We start from the raw sequence: 14,124 nt of genomic DNA on the forward strand, positions 1-14,124 counted from the left end.
TTGATGCGTCGTTAATGAGTTTAGACAGCTGGAAGCCGTTCTAGATTTCAGGATTTGGAACGGTTACAAACGGTTCCCGATCTTAGAATTTAGAACCGCTTAAAACTGTTCCAACTCTAAAAGCATTACCACAAAAAAAAAAATAACACCTTAGACATCGATTTAAAATCCGATGTCGATAAGACTCATGTGTCTAGATTGAGACTTTAGACATCGGTTACAAACCGATATCGAAAATAGCCATAAACCGATATCTAAACTTAAAAAAAAAAAATTAATTTTTGAATTGTTTTTTCTACGTGCCTATTAACCGTAGTCAAAATAAAGAACATTGAGGTTCTCTATCACATTTATTTATACACAAAAAGAGTCATAATTTACAAAATTACTAAATACTTCACCATCGAAATTACAAAATGTCGTATAATACTACAAACAAACCGCAATTGTCCCTCATTTGGAGATCCACTGCCACCAGGGCTGTCATTCCCAAGTACTTCACCATTGGTTAGCTATACAATTGCTTGTCCCTTACGCATATAACCAGATCTACTCATTGGGAAACGTTTGGGATTGGAAACCTTAAGAAAAGAAAGCACAACAACAATGTCAGAAGAAAACCTAAAACACTATGAAATTGCAATAACTATGAAGCCAATGCCACTTATCAAGATTGATAAGTATAACTAACAAGACCATTCAATGACAGATGTTTTCCACCATAAAATTAACTTGCATGTTAGAAATCCCCATTATTACCAAAATCACACTAAAATATGAAACAAAACCTCAAGAAACTAAAGGACTACTCAAATTTCATGAATAAAAGGACAAGATAATTGCTACTTCATACCGAATCTGCAGTAGCTTGTAAATAGAAAATCTTTCTGCATTAAAACCCATCAAAGTGAGTTGCCTTGGAAATAGAAAATCCATCTCCAAGTACATCCTTCTTGGAGTACCCCTTAAAAGAAGACCAACAAAACTAATCAAAGTGGACAATGGTGTGTTTAACTTTATTCATTAGGTTTAAATATAATATTTAACACACCCCATACAGCTACCACATCTGCACACTTACATATCTACTCATTTATTAATATTTTACAGAGATATCTTTTGCTAATGACAAGGGTCCCCCACACATGTATGATTGAGATACCCACTAATGTCAGACATGGGTAGCTGTTGTATAAGACATAGACCAATCATTTTGGCGGCCTGGATATGCATGTTTGTTTATTTTAATGGAAGATTTAAAAAAATAAAATAAAAGGTGTTTATACAACCAATGGATGGTTCCTTCACTCCTATTTCATAACAGAATGAGAATAAACCAGCAAATACACAAAATATAGAAGAACTAGTTTACATGGAGAAAGACTTCCCAAACATGAACATCCAAGTTCTGGGAAACAGCATGTCTATGTATAGAAAAAGAAAAAAGAAAGAGAGAAACGCACCAAATCCATCACCTATATTAAATGAGATGATAATACAATCAGATTCATTATGCATTTGCTCAAATCCACCTCCTGGTCTTGCATTCCATCCAATGTTTTATTCTTGGAACATATACTATGGTTTATAACTACATACTTTATAAATTGTGTGAGATTAAAAATGCGACTTAGAGCCATCCTTGTAAGCTCATTTAATATCAATCAAATGAAATTAAAAAGCTAAAAAGAATTATATTATAGGATTATTGAAGAAACACCGTAGCTGGATGCTGTAACCAGTGCAGCCAGATGTCTTACATTCTTTTCCAGAAGCCTAAGAAGAAGCCATATCTTAAGACTATGGGTTGCAATAAAAGAAGTAAATCGATTTAATAAATTTGATGATTAATTGTTAGTATATTAGCAGTCAGGCATAAGGCTTAAGACCTCATAAATGAAAAAGAATAAGAAAGGTATAAGCCTTAAGACCTCATAGATGAAAAATATCAAAATGGTCACTTACCACATCTTGTTCCCCCAAATTAGCCAAGGATGTTGATTTCAAGCTTGTGTCTGCCTTCTCCCTGACTGATTAAAATATAGTTAAGTGAAAAATAACACAATTTCTCATCACCCAAATGAAAAAAGAAAAGACCAAGATAAACAGTAACAACAATAAACATTAACATCTATTTTTCATTAAATCAGCTATGCTATATATAATGAGTATGCTAATTAGTTATACATGCTATTGAATTGCTTCCAAGAAAATAATATACTAAGAGTTGCAAGAACTTGAGCAAACTTGGGCCTCTACCTTAAATCTAGTACAAACTTGGGCCTTTATCTTAAATCTGGTAAACAAGATCATCAATCTAAACTATCATACCCATAACCACCTCCTGGATTTGATTAATCAGAAAATAAAACCTATAAGACATTCTCAGTGACTACTTTTGCTCACCCTATAGACTCATAAAAAATGTTCTAGAAGGAGTCAAATTCATCAAATAGGATCTTCAATCCATGTGACTTTTCGGGCACTCGCAATAAAGTAAGAAGCCCAATGTTCGACGACCCCTAATCCATGGCCATTTAAACCATATATATTCATCAAACCGTTACTCCAAATATTTGGGGCCAGCTGAGCAATCCATGTCTCCACATTCAATTTTAACTGAAGTTATGTTTTTTATTAAATCAAGTGTCTTCATATCTCCTCTCACTACCTTGATCCATATCCATCTAGTCTTCATCTCACTCTTATAATCATCAATTTATATGATTCTGTCTTATTGGTCTACAATTCACAAATGCATCTAAACACATGTATATTAACAATACTAGAGTATAGTAGCTTCAATTCTACAAAATTTCCTCTGACAAAGAAATATGAAGTTTAAACAAGATCAAATTGATATACTGAACACATTAAAAACATATTCAAATGAAACAAATGCATGATCATCAATGCTGATTTTCCACACACACAGCAAAAAATATAAATAATCAATAATGAAGTTGAAGGATACATTTCTCGAAATCTTTTTTATCGGCCAAACTTAGCTTCTTATGGGATTGGGAACAACTATATTCAAGTTCAACTTCTTCGACAACTACATGCTTTATATAACTATCTAATCTCCAACAAATTCTAAATTGGCAGATTGAGAAACACTACAAACTTTTATCAAATAAAGAATTTGTTTCTTGTTCCATCAAGAACACATAGGGCCTGTTTGTATGCCCCCCAAAAAAATTAGAAAAAGAAAAAACAGAGAGAGAGAGAGAGCATTACGTCTCAAACGCCCAAAACCGGTCTCATTCTACAAAATCCGTCAATGTTTCCTTTAATATTAAGTCCGTTAAGCGATCTCCCAATGCAAAGAAAATTGCGTTTGCAGATCGAAGGGTTCATATATGTCTTGTATTAGAGAAACGTATGTGAACCGTTGGATCACATATCCTCCTCTCTAAAATGTATCTGAATATCCTCTTCTTTAAAATGTTCTCTATTTTCTTCCGATGGAAATGTTATAGATATAGTTGTGCTTTCTAGAGTCTGATGATGTAGCAGTCAAAATATATGTCATCTGTTATATACTTTCAAGGTGAATTTGAAGAACCGGGAAAGCTTACCTTTGCAGATACAGGGGGATTAAAAAGCTTTTGTTCAAAAGCATTGGAATCCCACTTTAGAGAGAACTCCTTGGCAATCTCTCGCATTAACTGCAGCTTCTTATCCTTTGTAGGAGGCTTCGATGCTAACTTTTCAACAAACTACTCACAAGAAATTAAGTGGGCTAGTTGTAGAATCAAGTTATAAAGAAACATGAATGTTTCATTGAAATTGGACATTATAGACTATCACCTCCGGATTCACAAATGATTCCAGAGAATTCCCGTATCTCGTTTATTCCAACTATACATCATATTTTCTATAGTAGCACACATGCAATAGCAGCCAACATCAAGTACACGATACATAAAAAGTGAACTTAGATTAGTTATACTCGTATGCTTGAAACCAAACTCACACACACAAAAGACCCACAACCTCACTTTACCCGTATATCATCATTGAGATGAGTTGTGTCGTATTTTGCAAGCAAGTCAAAGGCATTGTGGTCTGCAAAGTCTTCAAACTGCAGAATGTGTTTGAAAGATTCAGAAACCATGAGAATAGCATCAATAAAACTCAAGTCAAGCTCCGGGAAATTGTAAGAATTGATTAATGAAATCTCATTCAGGTCTGGTACTTATTACTAACCTGTACGAGGACTTTTTCTCTGTAGTTCTGCTTAACTACACACATGAATTCATGTAGAAATTCTGTGTATTCCTAGATTTAGAAAGTACCAAATAACATTTTAGTATTACAAAAAATAGCATAATTTACTTGTATAGATGCAGTATTATGGGCATAAAATTTAAGCAAACTAGGCTAATGAAAGTATTTACCGAAGAAGGACGAAGACCTCCAAGTGCCGTGTAAAGAGAGAGTTTCCCGACGGGTATCCCCATCCCCTGAGAACATTTCAGATATTGTCGTCGATTGGGTCGGCAAGGAATCCCAAGTAAACAGATATGATGACCAACTGACATGCTGATCCAATATTCTTGTTTTGTGAATCTGTATTTTAAAATATTTATGTCCAAGAATCCAAAGATAACCAATCAAGAGATTATTACCTGGCAGCCGAGATCCCCAAGCCTCAAAATCAGTTCACTATCGGTAACGACAATGACTTGGATAGCTTTCGCAGGCCAGTTCTTCAATACCTCAAGAATCTTCCCCCTATAAAACCCACAATTCCTCAGGCTCCACATGAACAATTAATGTAAACAACACATAAAAAATCCAAGCTACAGTAATGTGGGGAGCTGAAAAACAGAATATCTCCTAAGAACCCATACTTCTCTTTCAAACTGATGTAAAGACCCTGAGGGCAGCGAAAGATGCTTCCATATTTCTGGCAAGCCTCACCAACTGTTGGGGTGTATACAACAGTTACTAGTGCTTTTCTTCTTCAATGTTACTAGTGCTTGTGCATCCCAAGCACCCATTTCTCTTTCCCTGAAGTCCTGGACAATTCCTTTCTATTACCTATCAAATTGTTTCTTGATCTTAATTTGTTTTGTGGACTAGAACCACAACAGAAGAAGGCTACTATTTTCTATTGCCATGGTGCATTAAAAATAACTATGGTATAGTGGTTGTTCTTATGGAAAAAGGAGAAAGTTATAGCACCAGTTGGCTATTCTTCATATTTACAAATATTCGTGTGCAGGGTACTGCACAGAGACCAGAAGTACGTATTGTCACTTGGAAAAATGATGGAACTTGCAACTGATGCTCTTCCAGTACATGGATTTGAGCATTACAAGGCAAAGGATTATTCCCTTACTCACGCTCCTTTCTCAGGTAACTCAATTTTCTACTTGATTTTCTTATTGAACCATTATAGTTTTAAGTGTGCAACGAGTTGCACCTTTAAATGGCATCAATGCTTCTGCATTTGAATGCAGGGAGCAACTATGCTGGTGGAAAATCTTTAAGTAAAATTCATACTTCAAAATATTGAACTTACTGATTTAGGCTTCTTGCCCTTGGTGGGAGCTCCTCGTTTAGCAACCGATGATGATGGTTGCATAGGAGCAGCTACTGTTTGTGGGTGCAAAGCAGGGAATGGTGCACTTAAGGACATAGAAGGCAGTGCTTATGCTGTCTTTTGTTTCTTGCGAGATGCTGAGATAATAGGACTGGGTACTGGATCATGAACAGGTTGAGCAATACTATGCAAGCCAGATTGGAGCCCGCCCGACTGTCGCCACTCCCTGAAGTAATCATGAAATAACACTTCCAGTTAAAAAGGTAGAACTGATCAAAACTTGTTGCAAATCTGATTGATATATCTCGGAAAAAAGAACATAGTTCACTTCATGACATTATCAGACCTTATCCTCCGAATGATGTCATCTGCATTAACTCTGCCTATAAGCTCTCTGTGTTCTTCATTTGATAGTCTAAGCTCTTTTCTAAGTTCTGTTATTAAACTTTCCTTCTCCTGAAGAATTTCCATTTCATGAGGTAGTTATCTAAGCATGGTGAAGAAAATATAAATGCATTAGTAGTGAAATGATGTAACAGTAAATACCCAAGTAATGGCATCAGATTGGGCTTTAAAGGCCCGTAGGACTGAACTGTATGCTTCTTGCTCAATATGGTGGAACTGGGCCTCCATATCATTATGCGTCGATCTAAGGTATGGGACAGAGCCAACAACAGCAGATCTTCCATTCCCAGCTAGACGGCCACCCATTTGTGTTTGCAATAACTATAAAAATAGTAGACATGGATCTAGGATTTGATCTTGAACAAATAATATAATAATCGAATCGAACGAACAATAATTGTAAAATACCTAGATTCGCTTTTCCGATTATTCGCGGAGAAGGCGTTGATCTTGATTTGCAAAGAATAAGTGCACTACCCCAACTCTGCCTACACTTTTGGTAATGGGAACCTCTATCTCAATAATAGAATAATCTGTGTGTGTAGAGAGGGGGGGACGGCCACCTATTTATAAAGAATGATACTAGATTTTCTACCCATCGTAGAATTCTAGTATTAGGTGAATACCACTTAAGTTTTGATAGGATGTTCACTAACCCATCATATTTGATGTTGGTAACCAATGCTAGACCACTAACATGGTTTCCAATTTTATCCTTAATGTTTTGAACAAATTACAATCCAGTATATATAAAATTTGTATATGTGAAAAGGCCACAAAATAATTTTGATAACGAAAATAATAATAATAATAATAATAATTCCAACAATCTCCCACTTGGCCTTCACAAATACCTTTTGTTTAAAACGACTCTCTGGATTGTTACCTTTTGAATAATCGAGTGCACTCTTTTGAAAAACAATTGTTCAAAACAATTCAGATAATCTTTAACTGTCACCTTCATTCAAAGATACCACTAATAATGGATCATGGATGTAATAAAGTGCTCATTTGTCGGCCCTAAGACAGTTCCATGGTTTCAAAACTAGTACCATCAATAAATTCAGGAGTTTACCTTTACGTGAACTTTCTTTGTGGTATTAGGGCAATGTACAGCCTTCAATGTAGTCTGTATGTACATTCCCTAGGTGTCCAGCTTCATACTCATCGTATATCATTCTGATATCTTACTAGCAACCAGCTATGTGATATTCCATCACCTTTTTATCTAGAATGAAGACTTCATCAATGTGATGCCAAGTCACGTCTAGTCCAAGCATTTCTTTAATACTTTACGAGTACATCTACTCACAGGCAACTTAACATGTGTACACAATAATACATAAACAATGACTAGTCATAATTAATTTCTTTAAACAGCAATAAATAATCTATCAAGAGTATAAATGAATCAAAACAAGCATAAAACAAACTTAACACTTAAATAACATGAACAAATGACATAATAACTCCCATACGAGTTACATGTTCCTTGAAAATCTTAGGCGGGAATCATTTTGTGAGAGGGTCAGCTATCATATTACTAGAATCTATCTTGGCAATCTCGATCAATCATTCACGAACCTTTTCACATACTAAAAGGTATTTTATTTCGATGTGCTTGTTTCCTTTAGTTACTCTTTCATTCTTTGCAAAATCAGTAACAACCTTATTATCACATAAGAGATGAGCATCATTGCTTACTAGCAATATATCATCAACATAAATCACAATAATGATTAATCGACTCCCACTCATCTTGCGATATATGCATTTATCGATGACATTTTCTTTAAATCCGTATCTAGTCACCACTTGATCAAATTTTAAGTACCACTGTCTTGATGCCTGTCTTGATGCTTGTCTTGATGCTTGTTTCAACCTATAAATTAATATTTTCAGCTAGCAGATAACTTGAGAATAAGTCTTATAGAAATCAATACTTGACTTTTGTATGAAACCCTTGCTACAAGCCTTATTTTAAACTTCTTGGCCTTACTTTTGAATCTTTTTTATTTTTTTTATTTTTTATTTTTTTAGTATTGAAAACTCATTTACATTCTATTATCTTACAACTTTTTTTTTTGAAAGCATCGTTAGTTCCCATACTTCATTCTTTTCCATAAATCCCAATTCTTCTTTCATTACTTCCTGCCAGAATTGAGATTCATTTAAGTCCATTGCTTCTTTGAATGTTGAAGGATCATCTATATCACCTTTGACAACATCTCATTCTTGAAAATATACCTCATAATCATCTGTAATAGCGGATCTACATTCTGGGGTAGATCTCCTAATGGGAATGATTGGTTGTGGAACTGAAACTACTACTACTTGAGGATTGGGTTCTGGTTGGATTGTTGCATCTTCTACAATAACTATACGGATAGGTGATGCCACCAAATGAGGTAAAGGTTGCGGAATAAAACATATTGGTGGATCACTGCGTTTCTCTCAAAATATAATTTTTTTTTTCTTCGCTTTTCACTCCCACTGTTTTGATCATATTCAAGAAACCTAGCAAATCGGTAACCCTAGTAACTTCAAACTTCAGTTACTTAATCATCTTATCTTTAAGGCAATTCACACAAACATCAAAAATCTAAAAATCTAGAGGACCTATAATTCTTTCCTTAATTAAGGATTCTAGTCTTTTCTTGGAAATGTGACCTAATCTCAAATTCCATAACATAGAAGAGTTTTCTGACGAACTAGAATACTTAGACTCCGAAACATAAGAATCAACAAATAAACATAACAGAGAAGAATTAAATAAATTATCCAAAGATAACTGATAAATACCATAAAAAACATGTCCAACAATATCCAATCTAGAAATGGAAAGAATGTTTCATCTAAAAGACGAGATGTAGAAAATCTCCTATAAAATTAAAGAATGTCCTATGTCGAAAATGAGACAATAAGCTCCAACAACCTCAACCTACAATGCCTCTGCATTCCTAAGAAAAAGTCTATCATCTGGTCTGGGATTTTTCTTGCTGTCGAACGCCTCCTGAATTCTTTTGCAACCAGTTTTTATACGCAAAATAATCTCTCTTCATGTGTCCCTTCTTCTTGCAGAACCAGCAATCTTCATTATCTATTTTTTCAATCTCTGTCTTTTCCTTGATTGTTTTCTGATTCTTGAAATCCTTGAACTCTTTTCCTTGCTTAAAATTCTTGTTGCCGCTTTTCTTGAAATCTTTCTTGCTATTTGGATGAACTGCCAAGTGTGCTGACTCAACATTCGAACCTCTCAATCTTGCTTCCTCAGTGACACAAAGGGAAATCAATTGATTCAGATCCCATTTAGTTTCTTGTGCACTGTAATTGACTTTAAAAGTATCAAAAGAATTAGGTAGAGATAAAACTGCCATATGCACCAGAAGGTTATCTTAAAAAATAATCCCTTACTCTCGGAGACCAATTACAAGTTTTGACATCTTAAGTATGTGTTCCCGTACATTTCCATTACCATCATATTTCAGATTCATTAACTGACCCAAATACTCATACTGAACAGATCTCTTTGTTCCCACAAACTGTTTCTTGATGATCTGCAATAGTTCCTTAGTTGTATCTGTGGTCTGAATACCACCTCGAAAAGTCTCACTAATAGATGCTCGAATGATCATCATGGACAATCTATTAGTCTTTTCCCATTTAGCAAAATGGGTTCTTACCAACTCCGTAGAATCTGAAAGTGGAGCTGGTGGGATGTCCTCAAAAAGAACAAAATCAAAATCCATGCATCCCAACAGAATATCAATATTCATCCTCCAGGATGAATAATTAGAGCCATTAAGAGGCTCAATCCCTGCCAGACTCTTTTGAATCAATGACCCATCCATAACTGCATTAAAATATGGTCAAACATTAATATATATATAAATATATACTATGGGATTCAATTCTTTGAATTCGTACCAGGGGTTTTGGTCGAATCGTTTCAGAGTGTTTTATTAAGGGTAAAACTTTCCACTCTGCAGGTACAAACAAGTCGCATCATCAAGACTCGCCTTTGAGCTGAGATCTTAATATGCTATATGTTCCCTAAAGTTGCGTTGGAGTTCGCACATAGACCTAGCCACTCATGTTCCAGTTCAATCCAGACACTATCCACACCTTTAGGCAAGAGGGTTATCCTTCTCTCTCCTTCACACTTGTGACTATTCTATTCACTCAATCTACACAAACATCCCTAAATCACCTTTGGGCAGAAATTAGTGATTTCATGTAAAAGAGTGTCACAAAGTGATCTTAATGAGATACTAAGTCTCAGAATTCAAGAACCCGTAACTTCCATAGAACGGTCACCTTTAGGCAGACTACTATCCTATTTCCATCGCGTTCCTTGAACTATCACTCAAAATGTCTTCCTAAACCCCTATAGGCAAGACCTATACCCTAATATATCTAAATTTACTTTCTAATTATTCTAGTTTTACATATGGGTAGATTCAAATAACAAAATAAATTATTCAATATAAAAGAAAGCAATTATAGATATATTCTCCAAAAGGGTACAACTTAATCTGAACTTTACTGTTATAGGTTGCTGTCAATGAATTGTTTTAACATTTTTATTGAATAGATCTCGAAAAAATATTCAAAATGGACTTTTGTTTTGTCTAAATCGGAGTTAAAACCATTTAGTTATGATTTTTCAAAGTTTTAAAGGAAAAACCCAGTTTTCTATGGTCTGGTTCATGTTTGAACCAACTGAACCGGTTTGACTCGGATCGGGTCAGAGGTTGACCCAAACGGTTCGGTTAAGTGAGTCGGTTCGAGTCTGAAACGGGTTTAACCCAGCAGACTTAAAACATTGGTTTAATAATTGAATTGGGCTTGGCCCAAACAGAAAATAAAACGGGCTTATTTAAACTAATTGATATTGGGCTGGCCCAAAACCGAAAATGTTATCGGGCTTGGCCTAATCAAAACTTAAAGCCCAACCGGAAAAATCAATTGAGTAGGCCCAGCCCAACCCAAAGAGATCGTCTTCTTCATCAAGAAGACGCATCTGCTGAAAACCCTAACCGCCGCCATCACTACTGCAGCCACCCATTCGCCGACCGGCAGGCCTGATCAACGGTGCCGGACGATACCTACGGCCAACGGAAACTTTCCGGTAGCGTCAGATCAAAACCCCTGCGACCGGTCGGCAGACCTCATCGACTGATATATATAATATATATATATATATATATATATATATATATATATATATTTTTTTTCGGTTTGGTTTATTTATTCTAAACAGATCTGAAATCTCTTCGATTTCAGATTCTCACAATCGATTATGATTCAAGTTCTTCTTCAACCGAACTGTTCGATTCAAGTTTTGGATTCGAGTATGTCTCTGTTTTAATGGATTTACAGAAATTGATTTCTATTCTATTCAAGTTCTTCGATTGGATCAAGAAAACTTGATTCGTTTGGTTCTCTTGGATTGAAATCGATACGATTTTAAATAATTAAATAAATAATATTTATTCCAAAAGAAACATGGATTCGTATCTGATTTAATAAAAAAAATTTTGAACAAGAACAAATCCAAACGGGCTCTGATACCAATTGTTTGCAATAACTATAAAAATAGTAGACATGGATCTAGGATTTGATCTTGAACAAATAATATAATAATCGAATCGAACAAACAATAATTGTAAAATACCTAGATTCGCTTTTCCGATTATTTGCGGAGAAGGCGTTGATCTTGATTTGCAAAGAATAAGTGCACTACCCCAACTCTGCCTACACTTTTGGTAATGGGAACCTCTATCTCAATAATAGAATAATCTGTGTGTGTAGAGAGGGGGGGACGGCCACCTATTTATAAAGAATGATACTAGATTTTCTACCCATCGTAGAATTCTAGTATTAGGTGAATACCACTTAAGTTTTGATAGGATGTTCACTAACCCATCATATTTGATGCTGGTAACCAATGCTAGACCACTAACATGGTTTCCAATTTTATCCTTAATGTTTTGAACAAATTACAATCCAGTATATATAAAATTTGTATATGTGAAAAGGCCACAAAATAATTTTGATAACGAAAATAATAATAATAATAATAATAATTCCAACAATTTGAACTCTATTTTGACGTGAAGGAGGAAGATCACATCTGTGCCTGCAGATGTTTAAGAAAGAACTAAGAAGTAAATAAAATAATGGGATATCAGTAGCAGCTTAATCTAAATGTTGAGATAAAAGAAAAAGTCTTTATTTTAATGCTTGAAGATTAAAAATCAAAATAGTGGATCCATCCAAGTGAAGTAGGACAAGGTTCGGGTTTATTAAAAAAATTGGGTGTAGAATTCAGGCAAATTGCTAATATTGCAGAAAGAAAAAAACCCAACAAACATGCTCTAGTGTCAAGGTTTTGGAGGACGAGCATTATTAAGGATTATCTGAATAACATATATCTCCACTTGGAAGGAAAAAACTCAGGGTAAATACATTAAAGCTTCCAAAAAAGAACACAAGGATTTGAACAAACAGAGAATCTATTTACTCTGATTATCATATAAACAAGAATACAGGAGTACCTTTGTGTCGTGCGGAAAAGCATCTACGGTAATGTGCACAACACCACATCATTTTATCACCTTTGTGTCTCCGCTTGTGTCACCCCAGCAGTACACTTATTTTTTTTACTATAACAATCCACATCATGTCATCCGTTCTTGTCATTTGTTAACAAATGAATATCGTTTTGTCATTTATTGACATATTTTTCAGGATTTTTTTTTATTGTTCTTTGATTAGATTTGCCTGTAACTCCTAATGCTCTACCTTCAACTTGTAACTTAAATATGTTGTTGTTGAAATTCAAACATACTCTCTTCTAGCTAGGATACCCCAAGATAATAAAAAATGTAAATTTCAGAAAGTCAGTAAAAGTAATAGTGAAGGATTCCATCGAAGAGTTTGCAAGCAAGCAAGCTCTTCTGATTTTTCTCCTTGTGATGTTTACATGCATATCACAGATTCCAACTACGTACCAAGACTGCGTGCATTCATCATTATTTATATAACAAATCAAATTCATCATCGGTCCTTCAAGATCATAAGACAAGTCTTGGAGAGAGCACATACACACTTAGATAAGGCTTCATACTTCAAAGTAATTTCGGTGCACTTAAAATGGAAGTAGAAATCACATAAATCCAAAAACAAATATAAATCAGATTGCTACATTTTATTCAAATACATGAAGAAAGCACATAAATCCAATTAAAAGAAGACCATCCTCTATTTATTTTTATTTATTTATTGAGAAAAAAAGCTTCTGAAATCTAAAATCCTCAGATTTTCAACAAATACATTAAAAACAACAAACATGAATAACATAAAAGAAATTGAAGTAGAAACTATTAATGAAGATGAAATTATTCCTAAACATAAAGAAAACCACACTTAGAATGGTGACCTTACCATGAAAGAACAGAGAATCACACAAACACAAGAATTTTAAGTATGGGACAGTGCAAATATAGGAACTATTATCACACTCGGTAAGAGTTCTTGGTCAATTTAAGAAGGATGATCTAGAAATTACATATGTGCAGAAACATCAAAATAAGGTCAATAGATCTAAGATTGAATCCATAAATCAGAACTGTGAGATAATCGAATTAACAAAACTGTGTTTAATCACATCTAAAAACCTAAATCGTCAATCCAAATCCGAAGATATCAAATAAAAAACCCTAATACAAGAGGGATTAGAGAGAGTACCTAGCCCGAAGTCGCAATGATTCCTGGCTTCTGGCATGAGGTGATGAGCAAGAGAGATGAGATCGAGAGGTCGATCGAGGGAGCGACTGAGTGAGAGAGATGAGATCGAGAGGTCGATTGAGGGAGCGACTGAGAGATAGAGATGAGATCGATAAATCGATCGAGGGAGAGAATGAAAGAACGGCTGAGACAAAGACTGAGATCGAGAGTACAATCGAGAGAGAGAGACTGAAATCGAGAGTTCGATCAAGAGAGAGACTGAGAAAGCGACTGAGAGAGCGAGATGTGATCGAGAGTTCGATCGATAGAGAGACAGAGAGTGAGTTCGATCGTGGAGCAGCTGAGAAAGAGAGAGAGAGAGAGAGTGAGACAGGTTCGTTCCAACTGAGTGAGACGGACATTAGGTTGTCGAA

General features: G+C 35.0%; 1 protein-coding gene across 8 annotated transcripts; it reads right to left on the reverse strand.

The window, feature by feature from the left end:
- Positions 1–374: 374 nt before the first annotated feature.
- On the reverse strand, positions 375–5,776 carry LOC147396330 (NADP-dependent malic enzyme 2-like). Of its 8 annotated transcripts, none has more exons than XR_015180869.1 (7): positions 5,534–5,776; positions 4,635–4,740; positions 4,404–4,548; positions 4,213–4,284; positions 4,000–4,087; positions 1,966–2,026; positions 375–1,776 (listed from the first exon to the last, which is right to left on the reverse strand). XR_015180869.1 is itself a non-coding variant. In XM_086451632.1 (7 exons), exons 3-6 carry the CDS (start codon positions 4,464–4,466, stop codon positions 1,985–1,987), a joined length of 255 nt encoding a protein of 84 aa, XP_086307758.1. In that variant the 5' UTR covers positions 4,467–4,469; positions 4,635–4,740; positions 5,534–5,776; the 3' UTR covers positions 375–1,776; positions 1,966–1,984. The 8 variants fall into 8 exon arrangements, 3 of the variants coding, with proteins under 3 accessions (XP_086307758.1, XP_086307756.1, XP_086307757.1); XM_086451632.1 differs by having other exon boundaries at positions 4,010–4,087; positions 4,404–4,469; XM_086451630.1 differs by having other exon boundaries at positions 4,010–4,087.
- Between the last annotated feature and the right edge of the window lie 8,348 nt (positions 5,777–14,124).

Source organism: Akebia trifoliata, chromosome 8 (genome assembly GCF_017979445.1).
Source record: "Akebia trifoliata isolate Shusen 1 chromosome 8, ASM1797944v1, whole genome shotgun sequence".
NCBI lineage: Eukaryota > Viridiplantae > Streptophyta > Magnoliopsida > Ranunculales > Lardizabalaceae > Akebia > Akebia trifoliata.

Excerpts from the sequence above, each read along its gene's own strand:
- LOC147396330 (XM_086451630.1), bottom strand. The coding sequence starts at position 4,547 with ATGTCAGTTGGTCATCATATCTGTTTACTTGGGATTCCTTGCCGACCC. Across the intron at positions 4,088-4,212 it reads GAGAAAAAGTCCTCGTACAG|TTTGAAGACTTTGCAGACCA; the intron begins GTTAGTAATAAG and ends CACATTCTGCAG. Across the intron at positions 2,027-4,009 it reads ATCTCAATGATGATATACGG|GGAGAAGGCAGACACAAGCT; the intron begins GTAAAGTGAGGT and ends TTAATCAGTCAG.